The sequence below is a fragment of the Arvicanthis niloticus genome, chromosome 29 (genome assembly GCF_011762505.2).
Source record: "Arvicanthis niloticus isolate mArvNil1 chromosome 29, mArvNil1.pat.X, whole genome shotgun sequence".
Taxonomy (NCBI): Eukaryota; Metazoa; Chordata; class Mammalia; order Rodentia; family Muridae; genus Arvicanthis; species Arvicanthis niloticus.
This window is the reverse complement of record NC_133437.1, coordinates 20,774,838-20,792,811: the sequence shown is the minus strand read 5'-3', so window position 1 is coordinate 20,792,811 and position 17,974 is coordinate 20,774,838. Positions and strand designations below refer to the sequence as shown.

Here is a 17,974-nt window from a genome sequence, read left to right as displayed (position 1 = left end):
ACTTTCAGAATACTAGAATGATGTACTTCAGGTTTTTTTCCCCTATCTTTAGTCTTTTACCATTCTAATTAACATCACAATCACCTGCAAGTAATTATTTTTAAAAAATTAATCTCAACTTGTATACTTGCTTAGAAGTAACTTTTCAAAATTACAGGAAATTGATTTTTAGATTAAATTCCAGTGTTTCTTAGGTTTAATATTCTCCACCTAATCACCTACCAGCACCAAATAGGGATTTTCAACCTTTTGTTTTTAAAGCCTAATTACATATAAAACTGATGGAAACAAGAGTTGCTGAGGCTAAGAGCACCTTTTGTCTCCTTTGGAATAAGATCTTCTAGGCACTTGAAAGAACTATTCCGTCTGTGTGGATGCACCTATGTCCGTGTGTGTCTTCTACTTTTATCTACGAAGCAGTGTCCATGGTCTCACAGATTTTGTCCACTTTTAGAGATGAATGGTAATGAATAAATTTCGTCCGTTATTCATTTTACATAGGAACAGATTAAACAGCCTTCAAGTTGTTGTTGCGCTCCCCCCGCCCCCCCTTTTTTTTTCAGACATAGGAATTGAACCTAATGCCACACTCATGCTAAACAATACTCTATTATTGAGCCTATGTGCTTGAGGAGGTCAGAGGTCAATGTCATATCTTCCTCAATCACTCTCTGTAGTATTTTTTGAGACAGGGTCCCTCAGTGGGCTATTTATAATATAAAGATGGGCTGGGGCTGTAGCTAATAGACAAGATTTCTGCTCCTGGATAGGTGAATGACAGCGACTAAATTTATTATTTAACATGAATTTTAAAAAGTGGGCAGAGTCTACAAGACAGTTGACACTGGTTATTATATAACAATTAAAAAGAGTGATCCCCAAGAGCTGGAGACAAACACTATGAGCTCCATGACTTCTCTAGGTGCCTGTGCATTAAGACAGGTGACCTGGTGGACCTCTGAGATGAGATGCAGCTGAGACAACACAGTGGTTTCCACAGGGAGATAAACAGCAAGGGGAGGACTACATGGAGAAGCCACCAGAAATCAGCAGGGGTTTTGAGTACTCAGCAGAGTAATGGTAGTACTGATAGCAGGGGAAATCCTTCTGAAAAGACTCCAGGGAGTGGTACCCGGTTCATATGTGAGAGGGCAAGGAAAGTTACTTATTCCTACAGTGCAGAAGGGAGAACATCACAGGGAGCTGGCTAGGAAATTCAGAAAAGTCTTTTTGCTCAATAGTAGAGCAAAAAGGAAATACACTACTGGAAGCTTTGGCTATTATACATGAAGTGCTATTATAGTATTACTTTGAAGGCAGACTTGTGGCAAGTTATATACCACAAGCCTCAAAGTAGCCATTAAAGTAACTGAGTTATAGCCAAAAGATGAACAAAGGAAAAAAAAAAACTGAAATTATAAAATGTTAATATAGAAGGCAGAAAAAAGAAAACAAAACATAAAAAAGACAAAGAGAATTTGAAGTCAAACATATTTCATAAGGCCAAGGAATCCAGCCATGCCCTGCAACACACTGACACCAGGAGTGAGTGCAGCGCAGCTGCTAACACTGCTAGAGAGGTCATTCTCACCTTGACAGGAGGTTAAGAGAACAACTCAACATGTGCTGACATCAACAATGGCTTCAGCACTAACAAAGGGGAAAGAACTTTAAGCCTCAAATTAAAAGCTAATTGAGCTGGGTGGTGGTGGTGCATGCCTTACATATCAGCACTTGGGAGGCAGAGGCAGGTGGATCTCTGTAGGTTCTAGTCCAGCCTGGTCTACAGAGTGAGTTCCAGGACAGCTAGGGTTACACAGAGAAACCCTGTCTGGGGGAAAAAAAAAAAAAAAAAAAAAGCTAATAGAAGATTACATACTTTTCCTTTAAAATAAGTACTCATTGTGCTGGAGAGATGGCACAGAGGTTAAGAGCACCGACTGCTCTTTCAGAGGTCCTGAGTTCAATTCCTGGCAACCACATGGTGGCTCACAGCCATCTGTAATGGGGTCTGATGCCCTCTTCTGGTGTGTCTGAAGAGAGCAATGGTGTACTCACATACATAAATAAATAAATCTTAAAAAAAACCCATTATTTTTAAAAAATACGTAACTTTCTTTTTCTTCACTTTTTCTATGAGAAAAAAGGCATCGAGAGGAAGGTGGAAGGGAGAAATAGCTAAAGAGCTAAATTAAAGCAAGAAATGGAAACAGAAACGAGAGAAAAAAGTAGGAGAAATAAATCACATGACTGATTTAGCATCTGGAGGATCTTCTAACAGACCTCAAGGGGTAAATTATTTAGAACTAATGTGAGGTGCTCCATATTACCAAGATATTACTTGTAACATAATAGAGTATCATTTAAATGGCATCAGGTATGGATAATCAGAAATGAATTAGTATGTTACTAAAGTACTCGAGTCACATGGATACTGAAATCTGTTATACTAGTAGTTTCTGACAAAAGCGACTATAATTACCTTTATTACTTAAAGACATTACCCACTAAGATTTAGCGGCTTTAAATCTACTCATTCTCCAAGTAAAAAATAGTGGTAACATCTTAATTAACCTTTATCCCTTTGAAGTTCATCCTTGGAGACAGCATCGGCACAGACATCAAAGTACTTCTGGAGAGTATCAACCTGCCTACACAGGATGTCTCTAAAGGTTTCCATTTCAGCCAGCTTCTCACGTAAACTGTGGCCTTTCTGCAAAACACAAAAGGAGAGGGTATGTGAGTCAAGTAAAATAAATCTTGGCTGTTGGCCCTATGATATTTGGTCACCTTTTAGGCTGACATCCTATCATGGAGTAAACGGGGTAATTAGAGCTAAGAAGTTCAGGGTAATATTCCTAGGAACAGGCTTGAAGAGGGCTTTGAAACTGACAAACCCATAGATAATTGGAAAGCCTGATAATCTGCTAAAATCATGTGAAGAGACATAGACAGAAATTTGAAATGGACAAATTCATCATTACTGGATGTAATTTAGTAGTATTGATGAGTGTTGTCAAGGAAACCCCGAGGGGAAGATAAAGTCAGACCACCTACGTTTTTCCTTTTCGTTGCATATGAGTTATTTGACAAGTCTTTTAATAGAAAATCAAATAGTGTTATGTGATTTTGTCTCAAAAGACGTAAGAGAGCTTTGATATGTGCAGAAGCACTGATTACTTTTGCAGTGCGGCGATCAACCCCAGGAAACTTACAAGCTGGTCAAGTGAGCCACATTCTTCAAGGCATTGATTATTACCCTGCGGATGCTGGTCAGTTGTACACCAGCAATCATTTTAATATTCTCTAGAGTCTCCTTTGAACCAAGCTGTAAAGTTGTGTCTTACATCATTAATGAATGAGGTAATAAAATCTAACATGTTCATTTTATATTTGTATATACCATGATTTCATCCCTTACAAACTTATTTTATAACAACTTCAAATAAACTACATTGTGGAAAAGTTCTTTTTTAAAAAACTAAAAAAACCTATCAAGGACTCATCAGTTGGCTCAGAGGATAAAAATGCTTACTGCCAAGTCTGTTAACTGGAGGATAACTCCTGGGACCCAAACGGTGAAAGGAGAGGACTGAATCCTACTAACTGTCCTCTACATATGCATGCATGCATGCATGCGTGTGCACATGCACTCACACAAAGACACAAACACACACACAAATAAAAATAAAAAACCTACGTGTGCTCACAATGTCCAATACTAAACTCACACGCCATTTCCTTCAAGTGTTATAGTCACAAACCTTGAAAGAAGATGTGGATGTAGCAGAATATCCACTTGCTCCAGACACCAGCGACACCATTGAGCCATGTCTACGCAAGCTGGACTCAGATCCATATCCTGATTCGGTCTGAAAAAGTAAAAGTAAAGTCTACATTAAAAACATTAAATAGAAATATTTAAAAGGATGAAAAAAATCAGCGAGGTTATTATAATAGTAATTACCAATTTGAATTTATTTAAGAAATAGCCAACCCACTGATGTAAAACTTGCCTTTCCAGTCTCTGATGACATTTTCATTTAGAATGCTATATGTTGCACTAACAGGCTAAACAAGTTATTTAACAACAGGATCTAGTGGTCAAATTCACAACGAAAGAGAATAGTGGTGAGCAGAAACTGGGGAAGGGTTTCAATGAAGATGAAAATGCCAGAGCTACAGAAGAAATAGTGTCAATGTACTTTTGTTCTTTAGGAGTCACTGAAGCTTAAATATAATGCTACAGTGAAACTTTTCCTATTATCCCAGTGTATCCGTACTTTCTTCATAAAAAGATTTTGTATTATTTTTAAGTGTGTATGTGCGTGTGTATGTGTGTGCGTGTATACAAAGACTAGAGGCTCCCAATCTCCTGGAGCTGTGGTGTGTGCTGCTTATGGGTGCTGGAAAATGAACACAGGTCCTCTGGAAGGGCAGTATGTGCTCTTACTTGATGAGCTACCTCTCGAGCCCTTGTCTCTGTATTTCAACCATTCTTATTATAATTATAGGTTTAGCATAAAATTTTAATAGTTTATATTTTAAAATTGCTACTTGACTTAAATCTTTCTGAAAGCCGACTGTAAATATTCACATTTTTAGTTACCTTGACAGCTCATGACACAAAGAACCGTTCAACTCTGCTAGTCCATTATGTCATGGAAGGTAATTTGGACTCCTGGGTGTTTGTGTATAGACCCAGCATTGTCATAATACACTGGGTTTATATTAATGGATACCTTTCATAACATCCACTTTATATTCTATTCTCAACCAAACACTAGTAATATCATCAAAGCAATCATCTATGGAAAAATTTCCAAGTCCCTGAAACCAAAGTTTTTGGATCTGATTACTGTGAATCATGTCTGGAGAACTGGCTCAGTGGTTAAGAGCACTTGTTGCTTTTGCAGACAACTCAGGATTCAATTCTCAGCACCCACATGGTACTTTATAACCCTTTGCAGCTTCAGTCTTAGGGGAACCAAAACCCTCTTCTGGTCTCCATGGTCACTAGGCATGCATGTGGTGCACATAATTATATGCAGACATAATTATACATAAAACACTTCATGCCCGTAAAATAAGATAAATAAACCTAATAATAAAATAAATTACAGCAGATCAAATATTTTTGTTGGAGAAATCCAGGATTCTGTATTGTATCATTTGGTAGACTATCACATTATACTTATTACGGTTTTAAACAAGTATTTGTATTTAGTAACTATACTTTATTTGAAAGGAGGAAAATCATATAGCCTTTTCAAACATTAATACTAAAAGCAAGATCATGTATCTTAATCACTAAATTTCTTCTCCTTCCCTATCTCCTCTACCTTTTCTATCCTTCCTTTTCACTGAAACAGGGTCTTGCTGTAAACAACAACAACACAAACACATGCACACACAGAGCAAAACTACGATGAGAGGGGATGTAAGGGTACAGAGTGTAACATATGTCACAGAGTGTACTAAATAATGACTATAAAAAGGCACAAGAAAATTTTAAGGGTGTCTATTTGTCAAAATGCTAACAGTGAATAAACTAAAATCAGTAAAATTTGAGAATCTAAATAAGCCTGTAAGTCCATTTTAGTTATCACAGGATCACACCAAAATGGACCTGTAATTACAGCAATCATGTAGCTGAGAGTAAGGTTTCCTCTCTTTTAATGATATCCACTGGAAATCCTATGGTAGGTGCTCCACTTGCCCTTAAAGCAATTTGAGTTTTTTCTTCTGTTTTCACAAGAATGCTAACTTGTAAATTTAGTATTTCTACATTTTAACAGAATGGGTTTGGTATTTGCCAAAGACTGTAATTAGAAATAAGAATACCTCTATTAATAGAAAAAAAATTCTAAGGACTTTTGGAAATTAAGTATCTCAGATATCTATGAGAGTCATTTGTAAGCAGAAATTAAATAAAACAGCTCTCTACAATTTACAGTCCAATTTTAAAGATACTTAAAACAATTATAGAGATCTTTTAAATATTCAAAATTCAACAACTTGGCCTTGAAATGCAAATATATCCACTCTTCTCATTCACTTGCTCACACCCAGAAGTCGTGTATAGAGCAAGTCAATGTTAGTGATGCTTTTGAAGGCCTTGTAACAAATCAAACAAGGAAGAGCTTTACTGAAGGTTTCTTACACTGCAGCTTTTAGAGCCTCTCCTTCTCCAAGTTCCAGTATTTTACAACAGGCAATACCATCTTATTACAAGGACATGATAAAACAGATTCTATTACAATACTGGTATAATATACCCTAAATCATGAATAATAGATGGATACTCATTATGATTAGTTACCTGTTTTAACTCTAATGACTTCCCTTAAATAAATTCCATAATAAATTATGAAAATCAGTCTAGTAAACAAATCCTAATTTTGATACTCAATGTAAATAATAAAGATTTGTTGCTATAGATCTGCTAACTGCACTGGTATCTCAGTTGAGATACCAGAATGAGAGCTGCAGAATAAGATATCAACAACAGTCACATGGTAACAAAATAGCTAGGCAAATAGTGGCTACTTCAATACATAAACATAGTGCTCTAAATTGGTTTTGTATTTCTTTCAAGTCAAATCTACCAAAGATGTCAATATACAAACAAAACCTTTGTTAGACAAGTAAAAATTCTAAATGTACAGAAACTGAATACAGCAGTTAAAGCAACATTAATTTGAATTTGAAATATCTTTTTTTAGAGGGCAGAGTATGGTAGAGGTAGATGGAAATGGGGAGAAGTGATAGTCACAGTACAGCGTTATCTCATTGGTGCTGTTTTGGGGCTAATCCTCGAAAGGAATGCTGGTCTTTTAATCTCACTCATTCTCCGACATGAAAGAAGCTGAACTCACAACCTTTAGCCACCCACCTATGACTATTTTGAAAACCCCAAATTTTACTCAGACTACTCACCCAGAATACAAATAGTTACCACAGGAATGCCTTTTCTTTTCACAATATTTGCTTTAGGATACCTCCTAGGTATCCTAAACCTCCTTCAGGGGAGGTTGCAAGGCAGAGGGTGAGTATGGAGGGACCGGGAGATGAGTGTAATTGGGGTGCATGATGTGAAATTCACAAAGATTCAATAAAAAGAGAAGAACAAAGAGGAGGGGGTGGGGGAGGGGGAGGGGGAGGGGGAGGGGGAGGAGGAGGAGGAGGAAGAAGAGGAGGAGGAGGAGGAGGAGGAGAAGGAGAAGGAGAAGAAAGAGTTCCCCCTCTCAGCACCGGGGATATAGAGCCTGAAGAGACCCCTCCCATAGTCTTGCTGGAACCCCAGTGGAGCAATAGAGACACCAACCCACCCACAAAACTTTCAATCCAAAATTTATCCTGTCTACAAGAAATGCAGGGACCAGGGATGGAGCAGAGACTGAAGGAATGGCCAATCAACAACTGGTCCAACTTGACACCCATCCCATGGGCACACACCAGTCCCTATGATACTCTGTTATGCTTGCAGACAGGAACCTAGCATGGCTGTCCTCTGAGAGGGTCCACCCAGAAGCTGACTCAGACAGATGCAGACACCCACAGCCAAACAGTGGCTGGAGCTTGGGGACCCTTATGGAAGAACAGAACAGAAGAAGAACGACAGGCCTAAAGGGCTAGGAACTCACAGGAAGACCAAGAGTCAACTGACCCGGACCCTTAGGACTCTTAGAGTCGGAATCACCAACCAAAGACCATACACGGGCTGGACCTAAGCCTCCCCACACATATGTAGCAGATGTGCAGCTTGGTCTTCAGGTGGGTCTTGAAGAACTGGAGTGGGGACTATCCCTAAAGCTGTTGCCTGTCTGTGGGATATGTTCTTCTAGCTGGGCTGCCTTGTCTGGCCCCAGTGGGAAAGGAAGCGCCTAGCCTTGCAGAGACTTGATGTGTCAGGGTGGGGGGATATTCAGGAGGGCCCCATCTGCTCAGAGGAGAAGGGTAAGGGAGTGAGAAGGATTGTTGGAGGGGTTGCCCAGGAGGTGGGCAGTGAGTGGGATGTAAATTGAATCAGTTAAAAAAAAGTCTCCCTTTCATTGTTCTGCAACAAAAACCTCTTCTTTCTCAACTGCCAGAGTTTAAAAGGAGTATTCTTGAACATGCTTTACACAGATATAAAATGACATCTGGCTAAGGATATACATTACAAATATCATATATAAGTATTTCTCTCTATCATAGTAATGAGACTATGCCTATGTTATAACATTTGTTCCTTACAAAAAGAAAACAGAAAAACAATGACAATAACAAAACCGAAAACCTCTAAACAAACAAACAAACAAAAAATCAAAAGTAAAAGAGTTCTTGCGTCTGTCCAGTAGAGGGAGTCATTAGCATACCACTCCAATGGTCTGCTTGAAAAGCTGACAGGGGTTACTGTGGGTCAAAGAACTATAGTAACCTTTAGACAAATTCCTTTATCCTATGTGCTTGGGATTTTCAGACTTCAGAATGTTATCACTGAATCATACAGTTCAAAGCTATGAACTTAATAAAGTAGAACTGCCTACAAATTTACTTATCTTAAAGTTACTAGATAAATTTGATAATTTAACTACTTAGAAGATAAATTTAACTATCATTTTGTATCATTAACCCATCAAAGCCCTAAAGGTGACATATAAATATATTAAATATTGGATTTAAAATTTTAAAACATTTTTAAAAAATAATTAACTTTTCCTACTAACAATCACTAGCAAGTAACACAGCAAAGAAACAGACAAAAATTAATTTTCATATAGTGTCAAAAATTACCTAGTCATGATTTTAATTATAGGAAAGGAGAAATTAAAAAAAATATTAGCATCAAAATATAGGACTTTTTCTGAAATAGAAATTCTAAAAAGCCCAAACAGCTGAACTACAACATCAATCAGTCTGGGAGCCATGCTATATGAAAGCAAACCTTATGGGAAGCAAGATGCCATATCTTAAGAGAGCAATGGATATGAGTGGCTGGACAGATGTTTTAGTAGCCAAACAACCATCCTAACTCCAGCTCCAGGGACCAGATAACCTGTTCTGGCTTCCAGTGACACCTCACTAACATGCCATACTCCACCCTCACATAATTTAAAAACTCCAAAAATCTTTAAAAATAGTATGTTTTAACACATTTATTCCAGAAAGCAACACTGAAAATCATACTAAAAGCAACAGTACAGGAAAAGAGGTAGGGTTCCTTTGTACCAGCCGGATGAGTGTTGTTTATGTATTATTATTTCATTTAACTCCTTTGCATAACTCCTTTTTTATCCTCATTATACAGATGATTTTATACACTGTGTTCACTCACAGTATTTACTAGTTAGAAAAGGATCTGGGCTTCAATTTTAGATTCATATGCCTATCCCCAACATGCCATCCAGGTATCCTGGTGCTGTACTTCAGACTCAGACAAAGGCAGGTATTGGCAGTCCTGGCAGACTGACAAAAGATCAGCTGAACAGCTTAAGCGTAACTGTGCAGGAAAAAGATAGGAAATGAAAGGGGTGGGACAACGAGGGAAAAACAAAGAGGAAAGGGATAAGAGAAAGACAAGAGCTGGAAAAATCCTATTAAGACAATTTAGATTGATGACACAGATTTCTAACCGCTTTGATTTTGTCCTCTTACAGTTTCTCCCCTGTGTACTCACTCAGGCTGAAGAACAGCAATCTACTTCTCTTATTTCTTGTTAAATGGTGTCGATCTTAGCATTTCGTATCTGACCTTCTGCACAGGACTTACAGGGTCTTGTTAACCACAGATACACAATTGCATAAAATGTTAACCTTTTTTCATTTACGACTACTTTTAAATATTTTATATCAGTAATACAATAAAGAAGTCATTTATTCTAGAATGTATTTGAGAGCTTGGGGACTCTTATGGAAGAACAGGAGGAAGGATTGCAGACCCCAGCGGGCTTAAGGAATTATCTGTTTTTAAAGATCAACAATGGAAAGTTTATGCAAATGTAATTCAAGGAGGGGGAAGGTTATATCCCGAGCAAGTACAAGAACTTGGCAGCTTCAGCCTTGTGCTTCTGGCTTTAGTCATAAAGGATACAACAGTAAAGCAGTGTGGAATCTTCTTTAGAAGTTGAGGAAAGCTGCTAAGGCTAAGGCCAAGCATACGGCAGGGAAGTCCCTACATGGAGTCCTGAACAAACCTTCATGAGATCTTTGAAGGTAAAGCCTGGGTTGCATTGGAGACCTCAAGATGTTGGAGAAGCCAGAGCCATAAGAAACTTGCCAGGAAGAGCTGCAGACAGGGTGTGGAAACAGTCCGACGTTTCATTCAGCAACGCTGGAGGGAATGGGAGACTGAAGAGCTAGTACCTAATAAGCTATCTGATGTCAGACAGAGTTAGAGGGTTTGGAGTTTGCCCTGCTGGGTTTCCGTCTGCTATGGTCCAGTATTTCCTCACTACATGCCCTTTCCTCCCATTTAGAATGGTAATGGTATTTTCTGTGTACTGTATGCTCGAAGTATGTAACCTGACTTTTCACTTTATAGGGTGTTATAGTTAAGAAACTGGCTTGAGTCTCAGAATAGACTTTAGGCTTTTAAACAGTGTTGAGACTCTAAAGGAATTTGAGGACTTTTGAAGTTGGACTGAATGAAATTTGCGTTATAATGGCTACAAACCTACAATGGGGCCCAGAGAATAGAACATGGCAATTTAAATAAGAATGCCCCTCACAGGCTTATATATTTAATACCTGGTCCCTAGCTGGTGGGACTATTGTAGGAGGATTAGAAGGTTTGTGACTAGTAGAGAGCTAAGAGATTTCCTAAATACATGCTAGGGCCAGTCTTGAGCTGTAGGAGATTGGTGGATGCTGCTTGTATTCAAAAGTTAAATACTGGTCTTCAAGATCAGGTTGCCCCCAACGATGAGATCCTCATGTATACCAAATGATGCTATGTAACCTTGCTCCCCAAGTTAATTGGTCAATGAAAGCCAAAGTCTACGATTGGGCAATAGATAGAAGTAGGCAGGTTTTCAATTACCTTGCTGGGGACTGCAAGGAGAGAAAAGGGGGAGAGAAAAAACAAAACCAAGGGAGGAGGAGGCTGCCATGAGAAGAGATGGACCATGAGTACGTGGCCAGAGAAACAGCAAGTAATGGGACATCTGACTGGGATATAAGTTGAAATAGCTCCAAAACCTGCCCAATCTAGGCTTACAGCTTGTTAATAAAATATCTGGATTTTTATAGACTAGCTAGAATATTTCATTCCTTTTACACTGAGCTCTCTGCCTGCTGCCTGTGGATCAGGATATAAACTCTCAGGTACTACTCCAGCACCACGCCTGTCTGCCTGCAACCATGCTTCCTTCATGTTTGTGGACTAACTTTCTGAAACTGCAAGCCCTTCAAAATTCAAAGCTTCTATTTATAAGTTGCTTGTCATGGTGTTTCTTCACAGCAATACAATAGTAACTAAGACAGGGATGTTTCTTCCTATTTTCTTTGGCATATACCAACTGAACAAACATATGTTATGTACTCTATAATTCTCAAAAATACAATTCTTAGAAATATAAGACTGTTATAAACACTTTGGGCAACTAAACATTTACATTATATAAGACACTATGATGCAGAGAACACTCCCAGAGTTCTACTCTAGTCCTTCATAAAACCAGCAAGTGCTCTAAGAGACTTCTCTCTAGCACCCCTCTAATTTCTTTTAACAGTCTTCACTGTTCAAGACTATTTAGGCTAATTCTTTTTTATACTATTATGAATTTAATTTTTGTTATTTCCTTTTTAGATTTTAACTGCTACTGTACAGAGACGTTAAAGATCCTATGAAATTGCCAAATAGCACCAGTGAGTAGAGACTAAATGCTCAAATACATGATGCCGATGGGGGACATTTCTCAGTTAAATGACATTTCAGGCTGGAGAGACAGCTAAGCAGTTAGAAACGCTTCCAGTGGACCCCAGTTCAACACCTAACACTCCACATGGTCATTAACAGCCATGTGTAATTCCAGTCCCAGGGGGTCCTATGCCCACTTCCGGTCTCACAGGCACTAGGCCTGTAAACAGACATGGTAAACAGACATACATGCAAACAAAATGCCCACACTCACACAAAATTAAAAACAATCACCACATTTTACTTTATGGACCATATATAGGCTAGTGGTCATTTTATAATGAAAAATATATTTAGGACAACTTTAAGTCTCTATAGTCTTGCACAGTCTTAACACTCTTGAAATCCAAAGTGTCTTTTGAGAGTTCAGGTAAACTCTTAACTGTGAACCCCTGTAAAATCAAACAGCAAGTGTCAAAATTCTAACAGACAATGCCATATCATATACATTCCTATTCCAAAAGGAAAGGGAAGAGCACAGTGAGAAAATACTGGACCAAAGCGAGACCAAAACCCAGCCAGGGCAAAGAACAAATTACATAGCCCCAAGCCCAATGTCTGGAAATTTCACTTTAAATGCTCTCGAGCTAACTATGCTCCCTATATGCAGCTTTTCTCAGATGACATCTCATGGTTCTGATGTCGCCACCGTCTGGGGGCTCCTCCTCCAGCCAGAGCTCACTGTTCTCTAAGTTCCCTTGTGAGTACTGCATACACAAGCTACACCAGCACTGCATCTCCGTCACTCTCATAGCTCCCTCCCCCAACTCCAGCTTTTACCCTATTCCCCTCCCTCCCAAATTAATGATTTGTTCAGTTATTACTGCTACGTATACATATACATCTGTATGTATATAAATATATAGACACACATACACATGTATATATAACTTACTTAATGCAATTAGCTTTGCTTACATATTCATGTGTCCAGGGCTGAGCACCTGGGGCTGGACACCCTAGTGGGGAGCATTTCCCTGGAGGAACCTGATTATCCCTTTCTCAGCAGCCAATGACCACCTGTAGCTCTTCTTCAAGTGGTGAGATCAGGTGAAAATTCTTCTGTTTGCATTGGCATGTCAACTGGTGATGGTATTATGCTGGTCTTTACAGGCAACCATATTGTTGAGAATTCATGGGTGCATTTTCCATGTCATCTAGGAGACACTATCAAACAGTAGACATCATTGGCCTCTGGTCCTTCCAATTTTTTCAGCCACTCTTCCAAGATTTTCTCTGAGCCTTAGGTGCAGTTGCTTTGCAGATCTACCAGTTAGGAATTAAAAACCCTAAAGTCACTAATTCTCAACAATTTGACTAGTTGTAGATCTCTGTAACAGTGGCTGTGTATTACAAAAAGAAACTTCTTTGATAAAGGGTGAGAGCTAAGTATATACACTTAATCTGTATGTATATATATTTAGAAAACAGAAATTATATTGTATTCAGGACCTAAAAGTGGTGGGATCTTCTCTAGGGTCTATAATCTCTCTAGGAGCTGGCTAGTTTTACAGCATCTGTCAAAATTCTTTCCTATTGAGCATACCTAAGCCTATTAGATAATCGTTGGTTATTCCTGAGATACTACAGCCACTAACAGCACGGCTGTGGCTATCTTGCTGGTCCAGTCATCATTGTGGTTCACAGGCTTTCCAATTGGATAAGACTACTAATGGCTCCTTTTGTTTGATAATTTGCATGGAATCTTCTAAAACTATGAGTCTCAACACAAAGGAAGAAGGCTTCCAGTTCTAGCTTGATGCCTCCAAGTCCTATGTATGAAGTGCTACACTTTACTTTCACAGATCCACCCATTGACCTCTTAGGGGCGCTGTACGGCCACATCCACATGTTGCTTAGTCTCAGCATCTCTGAAACCTAGAAGGAAGAATTCATGACCCCTCCACACCCCAACTCGCTCTTGTGTTTTTCACATTTACAAATCCACCAATACACTTTCAAGTTTAGCTGCCAGCTTGGAATGGATACTTACCCCCTTCGACTACAGTAGCAGCACCTTTCTTACTTATCTTGAAGCAATTGCTTTCTTGGGATTTCTTTTTCACAACCTGGAAGCTTAACTGGGTGAAGTCTTCAAGAAGGCACCCTTCTCACTGTTCCCATGAAGAGAATGAGGCCTCTTCTTAAGGGTGCCAATGTCTGTAACAGTTACAGCCTCAAAGTAAATGCCTTGGCTGTAACATTAAGCTCCCTAGTTCACTTTTTCTTTCCAAAATGTACACTTTGTAGTTCTTTCTGTCTCATTCACTTTTTTTTCATTGCATTTCACTGCATAAGAACTATATGTAATAACTATGCCATAGACCTGAATCTTGAAATTTCCTGGCCTAAAGGAGTTACTTTTTAATTTAACCTCAGAAATGATCTTAGCACAGAGATTCTGGCCTTAGCCAGATTCTTTACCAAAATTTCACATGAATGTCCTCTAGCCTAGTTTCCAATATAGTCCTTGCTTCCCTCTGAAAAACTATAATCCAGGCTTCCATTTTCCAATTTCTTCTCAGCATGTACTGTCTTCCAGAAAGCTGACAGAATGCAGCAATAAGCTCTGCTCACAATACTTAACTGCACTGTATGAGTCCAGAGTTCTAAACTCATCTGTCTACCTTCAACGAACAAGCTATTCACAGCAACAAACCATTCTGATAATAACTTCCCTACTGGTTGCTTTGTGTTGCTTTGATGACACACCAAGACCAAGTTGTACATCAGTGTCTCATGAGGCTTATGGTTCCAGAGGGAGGGTCCATAATGGTGAGGAAGGTATGATAGCAGGCAACCAACTTAGGACACCGAGAGCGTCCATTTTCAACCACATGCAGAAAGCTGAGAGTGTAATAGCTGCTCTTGGTTGGTTGTCAAGGTGACTTTATCTACTAAAATTCAATCAGTTGGGCATGCCTAGGAGGAGTGGCTTATTCTTACTTTTAAATTGGAAAGACCTACCCTAAATCTGGGTCATACCTTTTGGTGGAAGGACACTGAAAAAGGAGTTTTTCCTTTTTGCCAGTTTGTTCTCACGGTCAAGTTCACAGATGTTATTGTGACGTACTCTGTCACTGGTATTAGAACCTACTTCGTCAGGTTCCAAAAAAGACTGAAGGCCAGCAGCGCTTTAGGAGACTTCCAGGAGACTTTTCATTTATTGCATGTTTCAGTTACAGAATTTCTTTATGATTCTTTTTAGATTCTTTATTGAAAATTTATTTAAGAGTCTCTTTTTGCTCTTAAAGCCCCATTAAGACAGCTGATTTAATATTTTTCTTACTAGATTAACCTCCAGATTTTTTTTCAGGGATAGTTTCTATTTTTTTGTTCCTTTGAAAGCATCATCTGTTCCTGTTTCTTTATATGAATTACAATTATTTTGCTGCTGCAGACTAGAATATTTAAATCTAGCAGTGTTGCACTCTGTCAACCATACCTCCTTTCCTCAAAGCTTTTTTACTACTGTGTTACAGTCCACGGACCATCTCTGTGTCTGAAGTGTAAAGTTAATAAAATCTTCTTCAGACTTTTTTGTACCTGTGTTGTTTCTTACCTATGCAAGTTACTTTGTAATTTCCCTTATATAGTCAGCAATTTAAAAACTCGTAATTCTTATCATTTTGCCACCAAAAGGGGAAAGAAAAATAAAAAGTGAGGGAATGAAATTACTTCAAGGGGCCAGAGAGGGTTCAGCTAAGAGCTGTAGCTGTTCTTTCAAAGGACCTGGGTTCAATTCCCAGCATCTACATGTCAGCTCACAACCATCTGTAACTCTAGTTCCAGGTGACTGACACCCTCCTACAGACATATATGCAGACAAAACACCAAGGCACATTTAAATAAATAAATAAATAAATAAATAATCATTTAAAACAATCACTTCAAAATAAAGGGGACAATCTTGCTACAGTGTGTGACTACAAATACAAAACCACTTCCAACCTCTTTGCTTGAAGCTATAATAAAGAGCATTAATAAACAAAATCACAGGACAAATCTCCATATTATAAGACAAGGGTTTTTTGTCCCCAGCTTTGTTCTCACAAACTAGGTACACACCTGACAGCTATGAGGCTGAGGATGGGTAACTGTCACTGTTGTACGAGCTGAAACCAGGCAAAATTCACAATATTCTACTATTTATGCCTATCTTCCACCCTAGAAGCTGGAAGCCTTCTGAGGACTTCCAACTTTCAGAGTAGTTACTTATGTCAGGCAGATTTGGTGGCACGACGTTTTTATAGGTGGCAAAAAGAATTTCTGCTCTGTGATCTCACAAAATCCTCACTCATAAATAATGACTGAAGGAAAAATGTACATAAAATAAGGAATGTTTTTAAATGAAGAGTAATTGTTTAGGTTTATAAGACTAAAAGTAGGTGTTTTTCTATTTTTTCTCTTGTAATTAAAACACCACAGAAGCCTGTAAAGTATATACAAAAAGAAAATTTGCAGGATGGATTTAAAACACATAAGACCTGTCAGATTTAATCATATGGGGAAGATATGCAACTATGTAGTCATAAAAAAAGCTGACTTTAACTAGATTTTAACATTTAGGGTACTGTGTTTTGGATAACATCCTACTGACTGATCAATGGTCACATGATCCATTAGGTTTCATCAGCATATAAGCTTGGAGTAACACCTATATTTGAAGATACTCTAATAACAATCCACTTGAATGTGTAATTACTCCTTTTATCCCTCAACTTCCTGGGTAGGACTATAAACAACCAAACAACTAAAGGCTAAGAACTTTAGAGTAACCTAAGTTTTCCTAGTACTAGCCTTACTTTTAGTCTATGAAGTGTATGTTTCATGTGTCTGAAAAATAATGGAATTATCTGTAATAAAAATAATATTAGACTGGGGTACATTCATTCATTCTAGTACCTAGTCTGCCTCAGTGCTACCACTCACCCATCACTATCAGATGAACCGAGAACATCTGTCAGGGACTAAAGGCAATATAAATAAAGTGCTATTTGGACTCCCACTAAAAGACTTGAAGGAAAAGAATCATTCTGTATCCTTTGATCTTTTTAAAAAGAAACATTTTTCTCAGTTAGTGTTTAATACATGCATGACTTAGCGAAGTGTTTCTACTACTGTCAATACATGTAAGCAATGCCGCCCACCATTACTTTTCTGTATTAAATACAGAAAAGCAGGGCCCATCTGTTCTAGTGACTGCCAGAAGTCCTCCCTCCCAGAGAAAAATTCTAATACAATATTGTTTATACAATTAAGCTATTGTATAAAATGGCATATATTTGTAACATGTAATTTCATATTTAAAGTTGTTTATATTAGCGATATGAGATAGAACTTAAACATTATTTTTTGCCCTCACCTGTTTCTTAGCTAAAGTAAGTGACAAGAATAGAAAAATGAGCTGAAAATGCAGTAACAATCACATACACTGTTCCTGGAAAATATGTGACTCAACATTTTTAACACTTCTACATCTAATAAACTATACAACAGCAACAGACTTTCATGACATTGCCTATGCAGGACTAGAAGTAGAGTCCTGGAAGGCAGACAGAAGACAGAAGCTCCAGGCAGCTCAATTACTTCTCTTCTAAGCTCTTCACTTCCTGTTGCTCCTCCTCTCCAAGGCAAAGAAATGGGATTTTTCCTGCCAGAGGTCTCAAGCCTCCCACCAGGGCTTCTAGGGTGAGAACAACTCAGTTTCCTCCCTCTGTATGGCTTCTGTGCTCCTATACAAAGCCTACACTAGACAATTCTGGGGCAGAAGGAGAACCCACCCTACCTCAAAACACAGAAAAGCTTGACAAACTTGCCAGACAAACTTGGACTCCATCTTTGGAACTCTTTCTACATAGGGAGTCTGTCTCTCTGTGCACTTCTGCTTTTAATAAAACTTGGCTGAATGCTGAGACCTTGCTTTTCCTGTTTTGTTTTTTTTTTAATTATTTTTTAAATTGGCAGAGAAAAAGAATCCATTCTTATATCCTTAGATGATCTCAGCATGATGGCCTCACAAGTATAACTGTTAATCCCATTCATAACTTTAAACAAAAATAATTATAATTGT

At 38.4% G+C, this 17,974-nt stretch overlaps 1 protein-coding gene across 4 annotated transcripts in view; it reads right to left on the bottom strand.

Annotated features, from left to right (window-relative positions):
• Cert1 (ceramide transporter 1) overlaps positions 1 to 17,974 on the bottom strand; it is a 95,975-nt gene that overhangs the window by 35,533 nt on the left and 42,468 nt on the right. For all 4 annotated transcript variants that reach the window (XM_076927213.1, XM_076927215.1, XM_076927214.1 and 1 more), the window contains exons 4-5: positions 3,765 to 3,872; positions 2,575 to 2,713 (exon numbers count right to left, since the gene is read on the bottom strand). In XM_076927213.1, coding sequence (XP_076783328.1) covers positions 2,575 to 2,713; positions 3,765 to 3,872 — 247 coding nt within the window. The remainder of the gene's footprint in view (positions 1 to 2,574; positions 2,714 to 3,764; positions 3,873 to 17,974) is intronic.